General features: G+C 41.1%; 1 protein-coding gene across 2 annotated transcripts; it reads left to right on the top strand.

Annotated features, from left to right (window-relative positions):
* Positions 1–376: 376 nt before the first annotated feature.
* On the top strand, positions 377–22,982 carry LOC140529855 (low affinity immunoglobulin gamma Fc region receptor II-a-like). 2 transcript variants are annotated; one of them, XM_072648828.1, is made up of 5 exons: positions 377–462; positions 11,873–11,893; positions 14,116–14,370; positions 16,246–16,475; positions 22,433–22,982. In XM_072648828.1, the coding sequence occupies exons 1-5, from the start codon at positions 426–428 to the stop codon at positions 22,493–22,495; spliced, it is 606 nt and encodes a 201-aa protein (XP_072504929.1). In that variant the 5' UTR covers positions 377–425; the 3' UTR covers positions 22,496–22,982. The 2 variants fall into 2 exon arrangements, with proteins under 2 accessions (XP_072504929.1, XP_072504928.1); XM_072648827.1 differs by having other exon boundaries at positions 16,246–16,500.
* Positions 22,983–23,883: the final 901 nt, after the last annotated feature.

Below are 23,883 nucleotides of genomic sequence, written 5' to 3'. Positions count from 1 at the left end.
CTTCTTCCTGTGCCAAGCAGACAAAAGTAATAGTTATAAAAGTTCTGAAAATTCTACATGAGACCTTCATCATGCTCTTCTCATGCTCATAAGGACTGGGTATCATTGTACAATCCCATATCCCCTTCTGGGTGTTTCTCAAAGTACCTCCTCAGGCTAGGGGCCAGACTGCTGACTCTGAGGTGTGTGATAGCAACTCTCCTATTAAATTCTTACTTCCCAGAAATCAGATTTAGAGGCCTCAGCCTACTGGGCTTTCCTTCATAAAAACCAAGATTGGTTTCAGTAAAAGAAACTTGGTGTGGGGGAGGGGGAACCATTGGTTTCCTTCCTCTTTTCTACTTTATTCTAAAAACCTCCGTTGGGTCACATCCAGTCCCAGGGCAGCAGTGGACAATTGATCTGGTCTATTTCATCCCAGCGGAATGCAGCTGTTGCTACTGCCATTTTTGCTGCTTCTGGGTGAGTTCTGATTCACCTTAATAGGAGAGGTACAGGGTATCCGTGGTCCCTGGGACTAGCAGAGACCTTTTCCAAGTCCATATGAGAACACTGGTCTCTTCTGGGTTTGGGAGGATGGGAAGAAGGACATCATCTTTGACTGAACATAGCTGGGGAAGGGAGAGTAGACTCAGTGTCCTTGGGTCATAACGGCTCCCATTTAAATGAGACTTTAAGGCTTACCAAGTACTATACATATATTATCTCATATGACATTCACAATAACCTTGTGAGTTTGGTTCTTTCATTATCTCCTTTTTTACAGATGAAGAAAATGAACCTCAGAGTGCTTAAATGATATGCCTAGAGTCATATAGCTTGTCCTGGCAGGATTTGAATCTGATTTCCTAAATCCGAGTCCAGGGCTCTAACTACTATGTCTCAGTCTCAGTTTTCTTATCTGTAAAATAAGGCAGAAGGAGTAGAAAATAACTAACATTTTGTAGATTTCTAAAATTATATCATTTCTCCCTATGAATTTCTAACCTTCTGGACTGAAATTCAGCATTCTTTCTGTTGTTGTTTTTTCTGATGCTTCCAGGATCACAGCAGCTGTAAGCATCATCAAGGCAGATAGGTGGCTCAGGGTTTACCAGTAGGATAGTTCATCCATCTCCAAGAAGGCTACATATAATTTCATCAAAAGCAAAGTACAAGCAAAGTTTAGAACGATGCAGGACTCTTGGCTCAGTAAGAAGAGAGTTGAAATTCAATTTTATGCTGATAGTAACAGTCCAAAACAATCCAAAAACCTAAAAAGGCTTTTATGATGCCCTAGAGGCTGCTTATGGGCCAAACACCTCTGTTGCATCTCAGCTACGCAGTGCTGATGGAGTCACATTGGTTAGTGATAAGGACATGATCCTAGGATGGGCTCAGTATTTTCAGTGTTCTCAACAGACCATCATCAGACAAGGCTAAAGCCATTGACCATTTACCTCAAGTTGAAGTCAATCCTCTCTTAGTTGAACTTCCAACTGAAGAAGACTTTTGAATTCCATTAGCCTCCTTTCCTGTGGCTAAGCACCTGGTGCAATTTCTATTCCAGCTGAGATTTAAAAGGTAAGGGTCCATTGCTCATACAAAAGCTGACAGAAATTTCCTGGTTTATATGGCAAGAGGAGGTTATCTCCGAGGACTTCTAGGATGCCATATCTTTAGAGCAAAGGGAAATAGGTTGTTCTGTGAAACAGACCAAAAGGACAAAAACATGAACACATAATGAAAACAAAAATAGTATGCTTTGATCTGCATTCAGACTTCATTGGCTCTGTCTCTGGATGTGGGCAGCATTTTTCATCATGTGTCCTGTGGAATTATCTTGGATCATTGTATTGCTGAGAATCTGAGATAGGTCCTAGTGGGTAGGTGGTGACCTGTAGCTTTAATCATAATGGGGAAAAAATGAGTGTATGGACCCAAGACATCCCTGTCATTCAGAATCAGGTTATTAAACATATCTGTTCTCATTTAATCCATCAAGAAGCATTCAGTAAATGTCTGGTATCGGCCAGATACACAGGTAAAGATACTTGGCAAGCATCTGTTTTCCTAATATTTTATGATCAGATTTATTTCCAAGGATCTTGAATGATTTTAATCTGCCTCAACTGGAAAAAACATATACATCCAGTGGCTGGGGAATGGCTAAATAAATAGAGGGTATAAAGGAATGTTATCATGTCATAAGAAATGACAAAATCCAAAGAATACAAAGAGATTTGGAAAGACATAAAATCATGGAAAATGAACAAAACAGAATCAGAAAATGTGCAAACTACATTTATGATTTTTAAAAGGGAACCAATTTTTAAAATGAAGTTTAGAAAAATAGATCAGAAGGATTCAGAAAGAAACAAGTCAATAAAATGATTTAGTTGAAACAAATTTCTTTTTACAAATTGTGAATAGTTTGGACTTTGTGGCCTTCTCTCCAATGTATTTATACTTTCTATTCATTTACAATATATTTATCATTTACTTCTTATTTGAATGTTTGTGGTTTTTGATGGGTTTTTATGTTCTGAACATATGATTTCACGGGTGTAGGAGAGCTCCTGGAATTTGCAGCTATCTGCTCTCTGTGCTCTGAGAACACTCCAATGAGAGGGCAATGAAAGACTAAGTGACTTGTCAAGCATCAGCTCTATGTACTGTGGGAGGGACTTGAACATGAGTCTTCCTACTTTTTCCCCCTAAAGACAAATAAAACAAGCCCAATTCATCTTCTACGTATGTCTATCTTTATCCATTCTTCTGGAAGTCACAGTGTTGACCTGTCAGCAGAAAGCAAATTATGTCCCTTGGGCCAGTCCAATAGGGTTTTTTTTCTTCAAGTATGGATTCTGAGGCAAGAAAGGAATCCACACTTGCCATACAATTAACCAAAATTGTTTATCGGCAAATTACTTGGTGGGAATGTATCCACTTTACCCAAGCTTTGGCCTCTAGGTGCTTGAATACACTGGGCTCCTTGGGAGCATAGCAGCTGCTTTAGGGAGGTTTCAGGGATGATGGGAGACAATAGTCTAATAGGGCTAATTGTTTTTAGACAGTAATGCAGTTCAGTGGTCACTCTGAGGGATTTTTCTCTCTCTTTTTATCTCCCTTTGAAAGGTATCTCAGAAACCCATGTTTGGTAAGATATCTCTCAGTTTACCAGTTTTTTATAGTTCTATAAATTCTAAATAGTTCTAAAAACATGAGTTAAAAAAGTGATAGTTCTCAGCTAATCAGCTCTTCCCCATTGCAGTCCTCATCCTAGGCAAGCATTCTGGAGAGTTTTAATAAAGGGCCAGGCCTTACAGAGTTCTCCAATGGGGTCTCTCAGATAAGGGCAATCATATCACGCACAAGCTCATCAGGGCATAAAGTACACTCAGGTTAGGGGACAAGTTCTAATCAAGCACCATGTGCCTTGGGGTGGAGGTCTTCTCTGGAGCAGATATGAGGCAAAGAACAAGAAAGGAGTAAGTCTAGAAATGGTAAGGCAAGGGGTAAGGCCCATGAGTAAGAGAATGTGCTGGATCTGGAAACTGGGACAGTCTGTTGAAAATACGGACAAAGAACAGCAATGGCCTGTCCCCTGGACTTGTACATTTATAAGGACAGGACTTTTCTCTTTTGACTCCGCATCAGTTCTGAGTGGCACCGAGGGCCCAGTGGTAGGCAAGTTCACTGCCATCACTTGAACCCTATGAGTTGTTCCTCACCAGCTCAGCAGTTTGGGGCTGTTGTTCCCTCCAAGAGCTCCAAGAAATCTGGCCTCATTTCTGCAGTTCTGCAGCACTCTAGGATCACCCCAGTCTGGTCCCCTTCCCTAGACCTTGAGTTGTTACTGGCCAGGGAATGAACAGCCCACCCTGCCAAGGGCAAAATATACTCTGTAGCTGCCTAAGACTGACTAAAAAGCCTTCCAAAAAGCCTCCTTCAAGTCCCAGAGAATGTCTGTCCTTGCATAAGAAGCCTTTCCTGACACCCTTTAATCCTAGTGCCTTCCCTCTGTTGGTTAGTTTCAATTAATCTTGAATATAGCATGTTTGTACCTACTTGTGGGCATGGCTCCATCGTTAGACTGAATTCACTGAATGCAGGGATTGTCTTTTGCCTTTCTCTGTATCTTCATTACTTAGCACAGTTCCTGACACATAGTAGGCACTTAATAAGTGCTTATTGACTTATAGGGAAAAAAAGTATTTATTAAGCAATTACTATATAATTTTCAGTTCTGCAAAGTCAAAACTCTCTGATGTCTCCATCCAGAAGTGTGAAGATGTTGGACCACAGAGTTCCCAATGACCACTTGTGGAAGCAAGAGATAATTCTTCCCAGGTTTCTAGATGGAGAAACTGAGGATCTGAGGTGGGCTAGGGACCTTCCTATAAAAAGCATGTCAGAGGACAGTGGCTGACCTCTAACATATGCTTCTTTCTTCATTGTGGTCATTAGGAAAGAAACCAATCAAGCCAAATATTTTGTGGGGCCTGAGTTTTCCTTCTTTTTCAAGGTCTCCCACTATTCTAGAGATAGCCCACTCCTCCGCCACTTCCCCCTCCACCTCATCTTCCTCTCTTTTTCTCTGTCTGTCTTTCTTTTCTGGAATTCTCCATGGCTGTTATCTCTTATGCTAGGAATGCCCATGCTTCATGCAGTCTCCTTGCAGCTCCCTGCTTGTGAGAACAGAAATGAGTCAGGATCTACCTCAACCTCTCCCCATGTAAAGTCCATGTTTCAGGTCTGTTTCATCATTGACCACATGAGGGGGCTGCTGTTCTAGTATATATACATACATACATGCGTGTGTACATATATGTATATGTATGTACGTGTGTGTGTGTGTGTGTATATATATATATGTATATATATACATATACACACCATGTGTATACACACACACAATGGCTACTGTAGTCTTAGAGGTATTGTTTCCTGCTGCCCAGAGTAGATGGGTAGGGGGGAAAGATGGGAGATCCTAACAGAAGAAGATGGGTCCCAAGCAGTTTCCCACAATCTTCAGAAGGAATGACTAGAAGATGGACATGCCAGGACAGAAAGGTTATCCTCTTTGGAGTACCATTATTGAATCCCTTTCCTTCTCCTGCCATAGCCTAGAGATTGCTCAGCCTTCCCCTGCTGTCCCTGAATTTTTCTTTCTTCTTCCATCTCTCTATATTCCCTTATGCCTCAAGCTTCCCGTTGTGTAAATTCAAATGTGCCAAGGAAGGACTTCTTACTTTTAGCATCACTCTTTGGCTTTGGTCTCTGTACCAGCCTCCTAAGTCCCCAGAGCAGTCCCAGTGGACTGGGACACTTTTCATTCAGAGTCAGAGGAGAAAACCATCTTTCTCTGACTGGGAACATTCACTGCTGGGGTTACTCTCTTCTGAGTGAATAATAAATAACACAAGGTCTATGCCTGCTCAGGGCCTAAGGATGATGTTATGCCCTTAGAGGCCAGACTCAGGGCTAGCCCAAGACAACTGAGAAATTGTCAGTGTCTTCATGGGCTTCTCTTGCTCTGCCTCCAACCATCACATTGTAGTATATCCTAACAGACTCTTGAGGTTCTCCAGTTATCCCAGGCTGCTTAGCATAGCCCTTCCTTCCCCACTTCCCATGGGTCTACATTCTCTGACCAGATATTTCTACACAGAGGGAGCCTCCCTTACGTCCCTGACATTTCATCACATAGACAATTCAGCCATACTTTATCCTTTCCTGATGTCTCTTCTCCTAAGGGACATTACTGAGTTAGAGGAAGTGTTCTGACCAGAAAACACTCCCAAGTGACGACTGATGTAGTAATCACAGGGTTTGACTCAGATAGTCAGCAGGGGGACAAGAGGAACAACAACTAAACATGACTCAGGTTAGGACAGTGATTCTCCAAGAGCGATCCATGGACCACATCATTAATTTTTTTCAGTGAAGATCATAGGATTAAGGTCAAAAAAGCCAACTGGAAAGATAGTACTGTAAAGTTGGCATGGGAATGATGAATATGGTTAAATGCTGCAAAAAGATAAAGGAGCATGAGACTTAAGATAAGGTGATTGATTGGTCCTTGGTGACCTTGGGGCAATCCACTGCAGTCAAGAGGGAAGGGTGAAAAAGTATCTTCCAAGAGAGTGAATGGATGATGAGGAATTAAGTGTAGATAGTACTTTCAAGAAGTCTGGTGGTTAAGGGGAGGAACAACATACTGAGGTATCTTGAGGGGGATCAAAAAATTAAGGGCAGGTTTTTTAGGGTATAGGAGATCTATATGGGAAGGACAAGTCATTGGTGCAAGAAAGCCAGTGAACATGATGAGAGATGATGAGAGATGAACAATGCAAGAGAGGATATTAATGAACAAGGACTGTGGGAGGTGTAACAGTCATATCAACAGCATAATCAGGCAGTAACAAGGAGAATGATTCCTTCATGAGGATGAAAGCAAGAGAGGATGGGTGAAGACAGCCTTTTTAAGGTAAAGGGAAGGCAAGTTGAGGGACCTCATGGTAAATCATCTCAATGTTACTGATATTGTGAAATCTATAGTCATTTGCTGAGTGAAGCAGGTGAAGGGTGCAATTGGTGATTTCAGGAGAATGGAAAAGATTTTGAATAGCCAATATGGAATTTGATAAAGAAGTTGCTTATGTGGATTCACATAATTGGCATGTTGATCAGGATGATAGGAATAAGAATGGTCGGGGAGATAAGGTTCATAGAATCATAGAATTTCAGAGCTAAAAGGGACCTGAGAGGGCATCCTGGGTAACCCATATCTGAGCAGGAATCCATTTTATAGTAGTAAGAAAGAGGGTATTCCAGTTTTTGTTTAAAGATTTCCACTGATGGAGAAGTCCTCCTAAGGCAGCCCATATTACTTTGGAATAATACTAATTGATAGTAATTTTCCTCCTTTTTACAGGTCCTAAATTTGCTACTTTGCAAAGTTTACTCACTCTTCCAAGTTCTGTCTTAAAGGGTAAAAAAAAAAAATCAAATTTATTCCCTTTCCACATGATGACATTTCAAATACTTGAAGTCAGTTATTAAGTTCCCCCAAACCTTCACCTTTAAAGGCTTAAAAAAATACAATTTCTTCAACTGATTCTTTTGGGCATGCTTTTTTAGTTTCCTCACACTACAGATTTTTCTCCTCTGCACATGTTCCAGCTTGTCAATATCCCCCCTAAAATATGGTACACAGAATCAAAATCAAGGTGTTATCTGACTAGAGCAAACTTCAGAACTCTTTCCTCTCTTTAGATATTATCCCTCAGGTGTAATTAGCTTTCTCTTCCTGTTACCTTAATTCTAGGGTGTGTTGCAAACGTTTTGCAATGAAGTCTCTGAAGAAACTTTACACATTCCACAATTTTCAGTTTATTCTGCATTATTAACAATTTTTCATGGTTTTCTTAAGTCTTGACAATTGAGAAAACAATACATCAAGATTTTATTTGTAGCATTTGTCAATTTCTCAGGTGTTGATGCTCACACTGAAAATTTAACAGTCACGTCTCCTGAGATAGGATTAGCAAGCACCAGTAATTCCTTGCCTTGTCACAGAACACAGGGGGCCTTACATGGAAATTGAAGTCCATTAAACTCAGGCCTTTCTCATATGAACTGTTCCCTAGACACACCTCTCCTGTCTTGTAGTTATATCATTGATGTGATCAGTTGATGTGAAGTTTGTAGAGCTGACATTTTAAATACAATCTATGTTTATTCACATTAATCCTTATTAAAAGTACACAAGGTACAGATGCTTCAAACTCCATAATGGTTTCGTTTCCAGACCTTTTGGCAGCTCCTTCTCCCAAACTGTCAAAGCTCACAAGTCATATTTCTCTCTCATATTCCTTTCCCAAAGACCAAGATTCATACAACAGAGGCAGGTGCAACAGCAGGGTCATGTGTTCTTGGCCCACATGATGGATGCCTGGGTAGGGAGAGAAAAGCCCAAAGTCCCCTTCAGAGGCATGTAGTATTTCACTTTCCCTAGTCAAACACAAGCAACGTATGTACCCACAGTTCCAACTTAGGAATTAATCAAACTCATTAACCTCATTAGGAAGTAAACCAACAAAAAAATGCAGCAAATACTTTAACAGCCTCTGCGGTAGAGAGCCAGGCTCCTCTATTCCACATTATCAAGCACTTCCAGACCCAGCCTCAGCTCCCAGCCTCCCCATGGAGGATTGAAACAGGCAGACCAGGCTCTTCATGATCATAAGGACTGGACTTCCACTGCCAGTCCCCCCCATTACCTGTAAAATCATAGAATGTTGGTGTTTGAGGAAATCTCAGTGGAGAGCTAGTCAAACTCAGATTTAAAAAACAATCTCTACCACAACTCATCTGACATGTACTCGTTCAACCTTGGCTTCAAGCCCACCAAAGAAGATGAATTCATCCCATTCAAGACATCTCTTTGGACCGTGAGATAGTTCTAGCTGTTAGAAAATGTTTCCTGACTTCAAGCCTTAATCTTCTTTCTTTGTGATTTCTACCCATCATCAGTCAATAGACATTTAAGTTCCTAGTGTGTGACAGGTGGTCTGCTAAGCATTTGGGATACAAAGAGGCAAAACACAAACTCTGTCTTCTAGAATCTTCCAGTCTAATGGGGAGACAACAAGCAAAATGTATGTGTATGTCACCCTCACACTGATACACACACACACACACACACACACACACACACACACACACGAACAAGGGATAAGCAAGAAAAATAGGAAATAATTGAGAGGGAAGGCAGTAGGATTATGAGGGGCTGGTAGAGATTTCCTATAGGAGGTGGGATTTTTGTTGGGATTTATAGGAATCTAGGGAAACCAGGAGGTGGAGCTGAAGAGGGAGAGCATCCCTGGCGTATAGGACAGCCAGAAAAAATGCCTAGAGCTGAGTATATAAATTTTTTAAAATTTTATTTCTTTTCAGTTTTCTACAATCACTACCATATAACAGACTTTTTTCCCCTCCCTCACCTTCCTTACCCCCTACCTCCCCACTCCCTCCCCAAGAAGGCATGCAATTTTATATAGATTCTACACATATATTCCTATTAAATACATTTTCACCATAGTCGTGTTTCATAGAAGAATTAAAATGAACGGAAGAAATCATATAACAAACCAAAATGTAATACAAAACAAAATGATCTGCTACATTCTGCGATTGAATTCCATAGTTCTTTCTCTGGATGTGGGAGGCATTTTGACCTAAAAGACCACTGAGAATTTTTTAAGCCCTTGCATTGTAATGAAGTTCTAAGTCTACTATAAAAAAGCCTCACACACTGCTTGTTTCTGTGTACAAAGTTCTCCTGGTTCTGCTCCTTTTGCTCAGCATCAGTTCATATAAGCCTTTCCAGGCCTCTCTGAAGTCTTCCCATTCATCATTTCTTATAGCACAATAGTATTCTATCACATTCATATACCACAATTTATTCAGCCATTCCAAAATTGACAGACATCCCCTTTATATCCAGTTTTTGACCACCATAAGGAGTACTGCTATAAAAATTTTTGTACATGTGGGACCCTTTCCCATTTTTATGATCTCTTGGGGATACACTCCTAGTAGCAGTAATGCTGGGTCAAAGGATATGCACATTTTTGTAGCCCTTTGGACATAGTTCCAAATTGCTCTCCAGAATGGTTGGATCAGCTCACAGTTCCACCAACAATGAATTAGTGTTCCACCTCTCCCACATCTTCTCCAACATTTATCATCTTCCTGTTTTGTCATGTTAGCCAATCTGATAGGTGTGATTTGGTATCTCAGAGTTAAGAGTGATTTAGAGCATTTTTTCATATGACTATCGATATCTTTAATTTCTTGAGCTGAGATACATTATCTTGTCTGTAGAACAGCAAGAAGGCCAATGTCATTGGCAAAAAGGGCACATATCAAGTAACAAAGTGTGACAATACTGGAAATCAGAATGGGCTAAGTTATGAAGGTGTGTGAATGCCAAACAGAGAATGTTTTCATCTAATTTTTGTAGTTGTGACCAACTCTTTGTTGACCCCACTTTGGGGTTTTCTTGGCAAAGTTACTGGAGTAGTATTCTACTTCCTTCTGCAGCTCATTTTTACAGTTGAGGAAACTGAGGCTTAAGGGTAACTAAGGGTTAAGTGACTTGCCCAGGGTCACAGAGGTAAGGCCAAATTTGAATTCTTGGAGAGAGGTCTTCCAGATTCCAAGCCCAGTGCCCCACCTACCAGCCCCCTTTTGCATTTGATGCTGAAGGCAACAGGGAGCTCTGGAGTTTATTGACTAGGGGGTGACATGGTCAGACATGTGCTTTAGGGAAACCTCTCTGGTGTCCTAATGGAAAATAGGTTGGATTGAGGAGAGACCTGAGACAGGGAGACGCACCAGCAGGAAATTGCAAAGGTCCAGGAATGGTGAAATGAGGGCCCACACCAGGGGGCTGAAAGTATCAGAGGAGAGAAGCAGGGATAGTGGAGAGAGGTTACAAAGATGAAATTGTTCTTGGTTCTCCCTTCCTGGACCAAGGAGATTCCATGACAGTTTTTCTGGTACTTGGAGAGGATTATCGGATTCCCTTGAGTCTGTTCTGCTCTAAAAGAAACCTTCTCACTTCCTTCAAGTGATTCTCATTTGACAGAAACTTGAGACCCTTCACACAACCTTTCTGGTCGCCTCCTTTGAACACTGTCTAGTTGTCAGTGTCCTCCCCAATATACAATACTCTGGATGTGTTCTGAGCAGGGCAGAGTACACTGGGCTACTACTTCCTTTTCCTAGACACTATTCCTGTCAGTATCACATAAAATCACATTGTCTTTTTATTTTTGAATGTGATATTACATATTTTTTTTACTCCTTTTGAATTCGGATTCCACCAAAATGTCTTGGCATTTTTCAGACAAGCCATTGTGTAGTAATGCTTCCCTTGTTATCTACGTACAAAAAATGATTTTTGAAAGATTTTATTTTGAGTCTTATTCATTTTTATTGGATTAGATTTATCCCATTGTTCTAGTCATCAATGTATAATTCGCTTCATTCTGCGTCAGTTCATACAAGTCTCCCCAGGTTTCTTTAAAAATAACCTCTTTATCATGTTTTATAGCACCATGTATTCCATCACATTTATAAACACATTTAGTCATTCCCCAAACAATGGGTACTTTCTATGATTCCCATTCTTTGCCACCGCAAACCCAGCTGTAAATATACTTGTATATGTTTTGCTTAGGGTTAATCCTTTGCTTAATCCATATTTTTTTCTAATTTCTCCTCTCTTTCCTCCTTACCCTATTTCCCTGTTGAGAAATGCATTTTTGTACTCAAGAGTGTGTATATATTCTTCCATCCTTTGATCAGGAAAGCAGGGAGAGAATTTGGAACTCAAACTTTACAAAAAGAAAAAAATGTTAAAAATGAGTAAACAAGAAAGAAAAAACAAAAAAAGAAAAAGCATAGCCAGATATAGGCAGTCCCCCAGAGATTCTCCTTTCTTTATCCTTCTCCCTGCTCATGAGCACTCTTAGATTAAATCCTACTGTTAAGAAAGGATTTAATTCCATAAACTCACTGACACTGAGGTGCAAAGATGTTTGTATTTTGAAAGGGAACAAAACATTAAGCCACAGGAAGGTCTCCAATGGTGGCATTTCAGATGTCACTGAGCAGGCAATAGGTTATTTTCTTATTTGTTTGAGGGGAGGGGACTTTCAGTGCCCCTGGAATTCCTCTGACTCCAGGCAGCTCTGAGGAACGTTGAGGAAAGCCTACACAGCAGGCTCTTCTGGATCCTTAGTCTGTCCCACGCTGGAGATGCCCAGCCCCTGGATTCCCTGAACTGGTCTAATCCCTGCTTTCTGGTCTCTTGCAGTTGCAGCCATCAGGAGTGATGGTAAGTTTTGTATTCAGTTTTTGTCTCTCTTTTTTTTTAACCACTCCCTTCTCCTCCCCTTCTTGAACATCCATATCAATGCAGTATAGGACATATCGATACATCCAGGACAGTAGCTCCTATCCAGACTGGAGCCTTAAACCCACCTGATTAAGAATAGAGTGAGACTTTAGGGCCAGGAAGGAAGCAACTGTCAATGAGATAGCTCTCTTCTCCGAGTACCTTCCAACCAAAGCTGTTTGCTCCCCTTTGTACTGCTAGAGACTCAACCTTCTTCCTCAGGAGCCTATTGTTTTTAGATGGTTCAGTCATGTCCAACTCTCCTTCTCTAATATGTCCCCATTTTATAGATGGGGACCTGAGGTAAATGAGGGTTAAGTGACTCACTCATGGAAACACAGCAAGTAAGTGTCTGAGGCTGGGTTTGAACTCAGATTTTCCTGATTCCAGGTCCACTCCTCTATCCAATGTGCCGTCTAGCTACCCAGTAGATTTGTTTTTCAGTCACAGGATGCATACACCCTCTAAAAAGAGCTAGTCTGCTCAGGTGTGTCACCACGTTTCTCTGTGTTTGAGTGTATTGCTGGTCTATCTTGCCCCCCTCTTCACAACACCATTTGGGATTTTCTTTGCAAAGATGCTGGGGTCATTTGCTGTTTCCTTCTCCAACTCACTTTACAAATGAGGAAACTGAGGCAAACAGGATTATGGGGCTTGCCCAGAGTCATACAGTTAGTAAAAGTCTGAGGCCAGATTTCAACCCAAGTCTTTCTGACTTAGGCCTGGTGCTCTATCCACTGCCCCACCTAGCTGCCCTTCTGGGTTTGAGCAGCACTTGTACATAAAACTCCATTTCTCCTGTATCCCTGAGCTTGGGTATATTCCACTGCCTATTCCATGGAAAGCAAAGTCTGCTATTTCCTACTCATTTGACCTCATTGTTTAACTGCTTCAAGCCTCAGTTTTCTCATCTGTAAAATGAGCCAGTTGGACTCACTAGATAATGTGGTGAGCTCTAAATCTTATGATTTAGGATCAAATGAGAGCATATGTGTAAAATGCTTAGGACATTACTTGGCACACAGTAGGCACTTAGTAAATGCTTGTTTCCCATACCCACTCCTGGATTCATGGCTGGATTCCTCATGTCTGTGGTTGCTCTGAGGTTATCAACATAGTTGAAGGGTCATGGATCAGAGTGGGAGGGGTCATCTGGTCCAGCTGCCTCATTTTGCAGGTGAGGAAACTGAGTCCAAGAAAGGTTAGCTGAGTAGCCCAAGGTCACACAGCTAGTAAGTGACTAAACTAGAATTTGAACCCAAGATCCTTGAATCCAAAGCTAGCATCTTTCTCCTGCCCCAAGTGATGTCTGAATGTCTGTGTATCTGCTGTGTGGGTCATGTCAAAACAAGTCAACAAGTATTTATTAAGTGTTTGTGATGTGTCAGAAAGTAATGATTGTTGGGGATACAAAGAAAGGCAAACACAATCCCCTCTCCCAAGCAGCTCACAGTCTGTGGGTGCTGCTGTCTACACCATGTTGAGTATATGTACTGTGCATTGTACATGTGTCTGTATCTGTTATACTTAGATCTTGGGTCTCTGTATTGGAGAGACTGGAGGAGGAGAGATTGGGGGCAGAACCTCAGATTCATTGATGAGGCTAGCAGGTAGTAGGGGTTGGGTTTCCTGGCCTTGGAGTGGAGGTAAATATGACTCTCCCCCTTCCTGCAGGAAGAGCATTTCTTCAGTAAATGCATCCCTCTCCTTCCCACAGAACAAAACTGACCCCAGAACTTTTCAAGGTTTCCCCCAGATTTTGGAGATTGAACTTCCAGATCATTCACTCTGCCTTTTCCTGAGATGGATTCCATTTGAGAAGATGAGAGCTCTTGGGGTTTTGTGATTGTTGGTTGTTGTTCTTGTGTTTGTTTGTTTGTTTGTTTGTTTTTTATCAATCTGATGGGACCTAGGGGATCCTTAGGGAGCTGTCCACCCTTCTGGAAAAGGCCCTATAACCTCATGCCTCAGTGTGCCATCAATGTGTGAGAATACTGTCACCAGCAGTTGACCCAGCTCTGACCTTTTTCTCCTCCACAGCCCTCTAAGCATGCTCCATTCTGTTCTCTGTGCTTCTCACTGGTGTCCTCCCTTCACATCTCGGATCTGATGCCTCCTTGGGGACTCCTTTTCTTTATTTGCCTCTTCTCTATTCCCATCAGGTTCCCCAAGGGCAGTAGTGACCCTGGAACCCCCATGGTTCAATGTGCTCCAAGGGGACAATGTGACTTTGACTTGTGAAGGATTCCAGTTCCGTGGAAAAGATTCCATTGAATGGTTCCACAATGGGTCAGCTCTCCCCATCCACCAGGACTCCTATAACATCACAGCTGTCAAAGTGGAGGACAGTGGGGAATACCAGTGCCGGGCAGAAGGCACAGCCCTCAGTAGCCCTGTGAAACTACAGGTCTCCAGGGGTAAGTGAAGGTTAAGGAGACTGGGGTAAGGTGGAGGGAGAGGGGATAGTTGGTATCTGCTTACAATACAGCCTGGAAAGGGACATATCCTCTTTATTTGCAGAACTAATATATTCAGGCGGGTGGATGGGAGAGTTCGTGAGAAATCCACAAGGTATTTTAATTCCCCTTTTTACTACTGCCTTTACTGAGGTGTAAGTTTAGCTTGTCATGTTCTAAGTTTTTCTCACTGACTCCTTCATTACTCATGTCTTCCAGGAAATTTCCAAAACTCCCCACCAAGTCACCAGGGTACTAGAGACCTACATTTAATCAATCAATAAGTACTTATTAAAGGCTTTTCATGTACTAAGCACTAGAAATATAAGCATAGGCAACAAAATACTCACTGATCACAATGACCTTACATCTTAATGGGGAGATAATAAGTACATGTAACATATATGTACATATATACACATACATTTTAACCATATAGACATGAAGCATATATTACATATATTATATATAATATATATATATACTCACACAACATACATATAAAATATATACAAGGTATTTTAGAAGGAAGACTATTAATAGTTGAGAGGACCAGGAAAGACCATGAACTAAGGTATTGCCTGAGCTGCATATTTTAGGAAGAGAGGAACTTTATAAGGGCAAGGTATGGAGGGGCTCCATTCAAGGCATAGGAAGTGTGGTTCGGAATAGAGATGGACAGTGGAAAAGCCTGAATTTGGGAGCTGAATGTATCATGAGAGGAACAGAGAGAAGGACACTTTGGTTGGGTGCTCAAATCCAAAGGGTGGAAATCATGTCCAGTGATGTTGGCTAGGTTGTAAAGACCTTTCACAAGTAACAAAGGAATTTGCAATTTTTTCTAGAGGCAATGCCAAACCACTGTAGTTGGTTGAGCAAGAGTCCCGTGATTAGTCCACCATGCTGTACTAGCGTCCCCTGCAGGTTGAGTGTTATGGCTCCAGATTATAAACGACCTCACATTCTCTAAAATGTTTTGATCTCCTGACTAGTTCTTTAATTCCTCCCAAATTGCCCTAAGGTTTGTTTACCTGCACATTCTCCCCATTTCTTGGGCTCTGATATGTGGTTTGTCCTCTGGATTTTATGTGGGCAGATGGGGTGTATGGCAATTCAAGGACTAGTACCACTGGTGTGAGGGTTTGCCAAGCCCTTTTCCAGGAAGCTCATCCACTTTTGGTATCTACCTGGCACTCAATTCGCCCCTGTGGTTCCAAGACGATGTAGATTGTGCTTTGGTCACCTGTTTTGGCAGATAGGCTAATGAGGTTGAATGTAACCAACCAGCCACAAACGCATTGGCAAATTGGTGCAGTGTCTACCCCAAGCATGTGAAGACTTCTGTCAGTGGAAGGGATGGATAAAAACATCTTGTTCCAATGGACACGAAGGTGGCTGAAGCAGGCATTGTGGTGTGGTTAGACCTTGGTCAGATGTTGAAGAGGCTATGGTCATCCACTTCAGTCTGGGCCATTGCCAACAATCCTAACTTTTGTCTTGCCACTGGACTTTAATGACGCTGGAAGAGTGAATCTGACAACTTGGTGCAACTCTACTTCTCTAAAATTCAATTCACCTGAGTCAGGACATCACCCACCTTTAGATGCCATTGGTCCTCTTGGAAAATGAATGTCAAAGAACAGCAGCACCATGTGGGCAGATTCTAGCAAAGGGAATTCTGCATGTCCTCAGGCCAGCTTCAGTGACAGGAATAATTGTTCAGAGTCAGGATCTGCTTTTCTTTCTCTTTGGAGATGGCAGGAAGTCTTGGATGGATCAAAGCTGGAGGACAAGCTGAAATGTCCTGAGCTAGTGGCCTCTGTGTTTGTCTTTCAGATTGGCTACTACTCCAAGTAGAGAGATTAGAATTCATGGTAGGTGACATGATGATCCTGAGGTGCCACAGTTGGAAGAGCCAACCACTGCACAAAGTCACCTACTACCAGAATAACACTGCCTTAAAGTTTGACCATGTGATATTCAACTACATTGTCTCTTCAGTGAATCATACTCACAGTGGATCCTACTACTGTCAAGGGAATGTGGGGCAGACATCCCTTAAATCTGTAAGTGTGGATATCACTGTCAAAGGTAAGGACACTTGGCCAAGGCATTAAAGGGGAATAGATAGACACCTAGGACTGAACTTACGTGGTTCTTATGGGGTAGACAAGGAAATGCTAGAAAGAAAAAATAGGAATAATTGGCATATAGGTAGCATTTTTAGGTTTATGAAGTATTTTTCATACATGTTTCATTTGATCTCCACAAAAAACCCACATGTAGTATTATTACTCTTGTTATTATTTTAGAGGTAATAAATTGAGGTTCAGACAGATATGACATCTCCATGATAAGATAGCAGCAGGACCTGAATGTGGGTCTTCCTTATTCCAAGCCCAGCACCCTACCTACTGTGCCATGCCACCTATCTAAGTAATTCCAATTGAAGCAAAGAGCTTTGGAGAGTCATGGCAGTCCCACTATGCTGAGATCAGGTCAGATAGGTGGGCATTTTAGCAGTCCTAACCTCAGGTCCAGTTCCTCTATGGTCACCTCCTTTGGGGACCCCCAGCTCCCATGTGATAAGCTTTAAGAAGATAGCTTTTCAATAACTCTTAAAGAGCTTACCCCAGAATATCAAAGGAACCCCCTAAGATGGGGGAGAAAGATCATTCAGATACTTACAAAGTACTCCTAGAATCCCATGTGTTATATGTGATCCTGCGAGGCTAGAAGTCTTCCCAGGGGAGTTAGCTCTGCAGTTAACCAGCCCATTCATTGCCAAGTTTCAACCCCAAATTACTCTCACCATACACAGACTCCATTCCTACTTCCATGCTAATGAATAGGGTTGAAAAAAAATTACACAAGTAAACTTTCCTGATTTCCCCTTGTTCACCCCAGATATTAGTGTTCTCACCTATTTAAAAATAATTTTTGTTATACAATAAGCATAATATAATATGATAATTAGGATATATTTATATATAATATGGCTATGAGCACCCCATCCCCCAACTCTAGAAACCAAAATATTAAGTTGTGCAGGTTTCCTACTTAACCTCAAAGCAATAATATGTAAACAAGTTATTGGAAAGCAACACACTGAGGACATTTTTATCTTTAGTAAGTATGTTTCTCTAAGTCAGGTTTCTCTCAGGTCTTCTCAAAACTGTTCATGCTTCTCCTTTCCACAAATAAAACTTTCCAAATCCAAAAGGGGAATATATCTTGCCTATACTTATTTGTATGTGCGAAATTTCCTCTATAGACAGTAAGCCCTTTAAAGGCAAATCTTCCATTTTTATCTGTGCTTCCCTCTGTGCCTAATACAGTACCTGGCCCATAGCAGGTATTCAATAAATGGCTGTTGATTGATCAAACAAATGACCTTGCCTTGGCCACTTCACAGATAAAGTTCTTCCAGTCCATCAGATGGGAGATACCTGAGCTTCCTTCCTATCTCCCTCATCATTCAAACCATCCTTCTTACCTGACTTAGAGAAAATGATCCAACACCTCCTTTCCCAAATTAACCACATCACCTGTGCTCTTAATCATTTCTCCTGGAGCTATTACTGGTTCATCATTTCTCTTGTGTCTTTAATGTCTCATTCTATCAGACCTTTCTCCTCAGCCTGCAAACAAGCTGGTCCTGCCTGCCTTAAAATATTGTTCCCTCGAGTCTGCCACTCAAGCTACAATCCTATCACTTTCCTTTAACCACTAAACTTCCCAGAAAAGTGATCTGTACTCCTTATATCCCAAGACCAACTACTCTGTGCCCTTGATCCCATCACCTCCTGTCCCTTAATGGGTGCTTGTTCCTTTCACCATCCCTTATCTCTATCTCCCTAAAATTTTTACGTATTTCCTTATCTATCAGCTCCTTCTCTGCTGAAATCTCCTCATCCTTAAAAATTCCCTTAACTCTATAATCCCTAACAAGCTACGCTACATCCCTCTGCTTTTTCACAGCCAAAATCTTAGGGAAAAAACGTTCATCATCTTCTTCCACTTCTTTGGAGAGATGGGAAGATACACGGGTATGGGACATTACATAGGATGTAAGGTGTGTTTGATGTATTGTTTGCTTTCAGTGATTTTTTTCTCTTCTTTTTCTCTTTTTAAATGAAAGCTCTTTGTTATAGGGGATGATTTGTAGATATGGTGGAAGGGATACAGGCAGAAAACAAAGGAAAGTTAAAAACAAAAGGGACTAAAAACCTCTTTTGTTTTTTTTTAAAAAGAAAGCCCTCTATCTTTGTCGACTCTTTCTCATGTCACATTTGCTTCTCACACATTGTCAGTTTCACTTCTGCCCTATCATTTAACTGAAACTGCTTTCTCCAAAGTTACCACCGATCTAGCGTAGTACCATGCAATGAGCTAGCATGGCACCTTGTGATGTACACTGGTTTCACGGTCAGAAAAGCTGAACTCATCTTTCCATCAAGTTGACAAACTCTACTACCCTCTGGGCCACCATTTCCTCATTTGCAAAATGTGATTGGATTAGGTTTCCCAGGTTCCTTCTAGAACTATGATCTCTCTTTTTCTCAGTCCTCATCATTTCTGACCTCTCTGTAGCACTGCAAACTACTGTCCAGATGATCCTTCTGGCTAGTTTCTCCACTCTGCGTTTTTGTAATACACTTCCTTCTGGGTTATCTTCCTCCTTGCTAACTGATGTTTCTGAGTATCTATGTTGAGCCCTTGATGTTTGAGTGCATCCAAGAGATCTGTCCTGTGCCCTCTTCTTTTCTTTCTCAGCGTTCTCTATCTCCATGATCTCATCAGTTCCCACAGGTTCATTCTGTGCAGATGTCTCCTAAATTTACATATTGTACTCTCAACTTTTTCCTGAGGTTGAGGTTCCACATCTCTAGCTGCCTGTTAGGCATCTCTACTTGGATGTGTCATAAGCATCTCAAATTCTACTGAACTCACTCATTCTGTCCCCTAGACTCATCCCTCCCCCTAATTTCCCTACTTCTGTCAAGAGCCTTACTTGGATTTCTGAGGTCATCCTGGACTCTTCACTCTCCTCTCCCACCTCCTAAATCCAACCAGTTCTCTGGTCTTACTGATTCTAACTCCACACTTGTCCCTTTTCCACTCACATGACTGTACCATCCTAGTTCAGGGGATCCTAACTCCTCACCTACTATACTGTTGCAATAGCCTCCCAATTGGTATCCATGCCTCCAGTCTCCCCTCTCTCCCATTCACCTTCCACATAGAGGCCAAACTGGTGTTCCTAAAACCATAGGTCTGACCATGTCAGTCCACAGCTGGTTCCCTCTTAACCTATAAAAACAAGGATAAAATAGAAACTTCTCTGCTTGGCATTTAAAGCCTTTCATATCAGACTTCAAACTATCTTTCTAGACTGATTGCATGTTGCCCCTCCTCATGGACTCTCTAGCCAAAGTGGCCTATTTGCCATTCCCTATACGCAATAGCCAGCTCTCACCTCCATGGTTTTGGACCAGTTGTCCCCCATGCCTGAAACATTCTCTCTGTTACCTTTGTGCCTTGGAATCCTCTGTCCCATCAAGACTGCCCTCAACTGCCACCTCCCACAGGAAGACTTTTCTGATTGTCCTAATTGTTGCTGCTTGCCTCACCCCAATTACTTTGTATACATTTTGTATTTTCTTATCTATGTATAAAGGTTGTTTCCTCCAATAGAATGTAAGCTCTTCTAGGGCAGGCAGGATTGTTTCATTTATGCCTTTGTACCTCCAGTGCCTTGCACAGGGTAAGTGCTTAACTAATGCCTCTTAGACTGAATTTTAAAATTTAATTTAAAATCAAAGATTCTGGGTTTTGTTTCCCAGAATATACAGATGCGTTTTATGTTTTGTTTCCATGAATGCATTTCTCTCTTTTATTTTTTAAAATTCTCAGCTTAAGGAATACCTCAAAAATAAACATTTTCATATGCAAAATAGAAATAAAAAAATTAAATGTGAAAGCATATATCTATGTTACGTACAGTTTGCTTTTTTAAAAAAAAGTATGTAAGAAATTCAATGTTTTTTTTGAAAAGCTATCCTATATCTTTGTATTTCCTTCTGAACTTTATTCTGTTCTCCTGTATGCATTAAAAATGGTCCAGTAACCATTTTTCTTTCTTCTCTTTTTTTGGAAACACTACTGATATATCTCTTTTCTCCCCAAAGCCAACCATGATAAAAAAAGAGAAACATAATTCTTGTAACAAAGATATGTCATCCAGCAAAATAAATCCACACATTGGCCTATTTTGAAAATGCATGTTTCATTCTGTGATTTGAATCTATCCTGTGTCAGGAGGTAGATGGCATAATACACTTACTTCTATATATTTTTTGGTGTCCTGTGACTTTTTCACATGGTGTCTGTACTATGATCCTATGAAATTGGAAGTCGTCAGGGGCAAGGAGGTTGTTTTTATAGCCTCCTATAGTGTCCAGTCAATGCTATTGACTGAGGGTACCTCATCATCTGATATTTTTCTTTGTCCTAGGAGCTTGCCATCTCTCCCTATTCAAGTGTAGAATGACTTGAGATTCTACTTTGAATTGATACCTCCTGGATTCTTGGTTCTTGTTTCTCTTTTAAAACTGAATGCTACTCTAGTCCTTGAAACTCGTTTATATGAAAGGGAGCCCGTGGTGCTGAGATGCCATGACTGACAAAACAAATCCATCTCTAAAGTCACATTCTAGCAAAATGGCAAAGGAAGGAAGTTTTTCCAACATTTCCATCAATCAAGTGAACTATAATGACTATAAATGAACTATAATGATTTCTGTTCAGTGACCATAGGAAATAAGAAGGAGAAGTCAAGAGTGGTGAGAATTACTGTCCAAGGTTAGATATACCCAACCAGGAAAGAGGGAAGGTTGTTGGGCTTTGAGGGAAGGGGACTTTGGAGGATGAATCTGAAGAGGGTTGTTGATAATTTTAGAGTACTAAACCATCATGAATTGTCTTTCTTGCTACCAGCACAATGGCTGAAAGGATCTACTTGACGTGCATGACTATTTTATTTGTGTCTAAGTTACACAAAGGACTTCTTGGGAATTGGGGCATAATCATTCATTCACATGTGGTTGCAAAAGAACAAAAGTTATACCTCTCCCCTCATTTCCCAAGTCTGGATTCCTCCATTGAAAGGAATAACTTCTCCTTCTCATGCAACACACCCCATTTTTTAGAATCCTGAGGTCTAATACTCCCTGATTCAACCATGCTCCCAATCATTTTGACCAGCACAACTTCTTTAGTATGAATCCTTGCAACTTACCCCTCATTCCCAGGGTAAATGATCAGGTGTCTGGCCCTTCTGATGACATTCTGAATTCCTGAATCCCTAGAAAGACCAGTAGGAGTTCATCCTTTGATTTGGCAGGCCCAGGTAAAAGCTCTTTCCATTATATAGTGTGAAGAAGAAAATATCACATGGGTCTAGAAGATCTAGAAACTTGATTCAGAAGTTCCAGTAATAATAGTAGTATTATAATCAATAATAGCAAGGGTAATAATAAAACTGATGTCAACTATTACAAAATTCAAATGTAGCATAAGTATGGCATAGGTGCAGTACCTCACTCTTACTGTTTCTCCCTCTCCCTCTCCCTCCCTCTCTCTCTCTCTCTCTCTCTCTCTCTCTCTCTCTCTCTCTCTCTCTCTCTCTCTCTCTCTCTCTCTCTCTGTCTTTGTCTCTCTGTCTCTGTCTCTCTGTCTCTATCTCTCTCTCTCTGTCTCTCTCTTTCTTCCTCATAGTGACCCTCATAGTACCTCTTGCCTGAGACCCTTAGCAACAGGTCACCTTAGGAATCTAATCAGTCTTCTCTCTGAAAATCTCACAGTATCCTTCCCAAACCCCAGACCCAAGGACAGATGACTACCTCTTCTTTCTTTCTCCTTTACGAAGCAAGTGTTTCATGGGTATTGGTTGAATTGTTTTGTTGTTTCACCAGAATTCTAACGGTTCTTCCTCCTGTCTCTTATTTTTATACAAATATAGATCCAAATGCATCCACTTCCTCATCTTCTAAAATCTGGTTCTACATTCTTTTCTACCTTGTGATGGGAATTCTGTTTGCCATGGACACTAGTATATACTTCACACTTCAGAGAGAGGTCAGTGGCTCAAAGAAGAACACAAGGCATCCTTTAACCAGATGGCGATAGGAACCTGAGGATGACTGATTCATCAGCCTGTGGAATGACTGGGGTCTTGGCATAGCAGTGACCCATTCATCTCTGTCTATTTCCTCATCTACTAGTCCTCATCCTTCTCAGTCCATTCCTGAGGGCATCAGTGGACGACTCCTATCAAGCTTGGGATGAGAACTCTTCCTTATTCCTGACCTCCAGTATCTCTTTGTCTTCAGAAGACAGAGGTGTCTATGAGCTCCAGGAAAAGTAATCAGCCCCAACTAGTACCCTTCTCATGACAATTCCTAGGAGCTCAAGGCTGCACTGTTACTGACCCTCCCCTAGACGCAGAAGGACTCTGGAGATGTATGAAATGATTTTAGTATTTTAATAAACAAATAACTTTCTAGGACTAACTAGGACTAACAATTGGCTGCATCTTTCTGTTATGTGAGTGATTTAAAGACAGTTCTCCATATTTGTCTTGGAGGGATGTTGATACAGGGAGTTTGAAAAGAGATGAAAGATAGTAAAAGAATCTTGAAAGTTAAGGCAGAACAGTTGGATGAGACTGGGCCAAGGGATCCTGCAAGTATTCTAAGACCCAGAAAAGAGGCGACTTCATCTATCAGAAGAAGAGGATGCAGATATCTCCTACCCCACTATGGAGAAGAAGGGACTACTAGGTCAGAATATTATATACATTAGAAAATATTTTTACTTGATCACTTTTGTTCCTCACAAGGGAGGAAAATGACTACCATGTTAAGACAAAATACATCAACAAAATGTTTTCTTAAAAGCCACATCAAATAGCTAGAAAATAAATTAAAGGGAAAAAAGTATGTTACCAAGCTGATTTTCAACTTAGTTGGACTATCTGGTCCTAGTGGAGACTGCTATGTTCCTGTCTTGACTTCCACCCCAGTGGCATCTCCTTTCAAAGGAGACTCCCAGAATCCCCTTTCAATTCATTCACTCAACAAATATTCATTCACATTCCCTGTGTGTAAGGAACTATGTAGTAATCACTGTTGGAGATGTAAAAATGAGACCTTATCCTTAACCCTACAGGTTGATGATGTCACAATTTCCATAAGATAGTGAGGATTATAATCAGATTTTAGGATGTCAAAGAATATGGATGGTGAGGAAGTAGAGTCAGTGAATTTATCCTACCATTTTGAGAAGTTCACCAGTAAATAGAAAGAAGTAAAAGGAGAGAATAAGCATTTTTAAGTGCCTACCCTGTATCAAGCACCATGTTAAATGTTTCACAAATATCGGATTTGAGTCTCACAACAATCCTGGAGGAGT

Source organism: Notamacropus eugenii, chromosome 2, assembly GCF_028372415.1.
Source record: "Notamacropus eugenii isolate mMacEug1 chromosome 2, mMacEug1.pri_v2, whole genome shotgun sequence".
NCBI classification, from domain to species: domain Eukaryota; kingdom Metazoa; phylum Chordata; class Mammalia; order Diprotodontia; family Macropodidae; genus Notamacropus; species Notamacropus eugenii.
The sequence above is the reverse complement of the archived record's forward strand: the minus strand, read 5'-3'. Positions and strand labels throughout refer to the sequence as shown.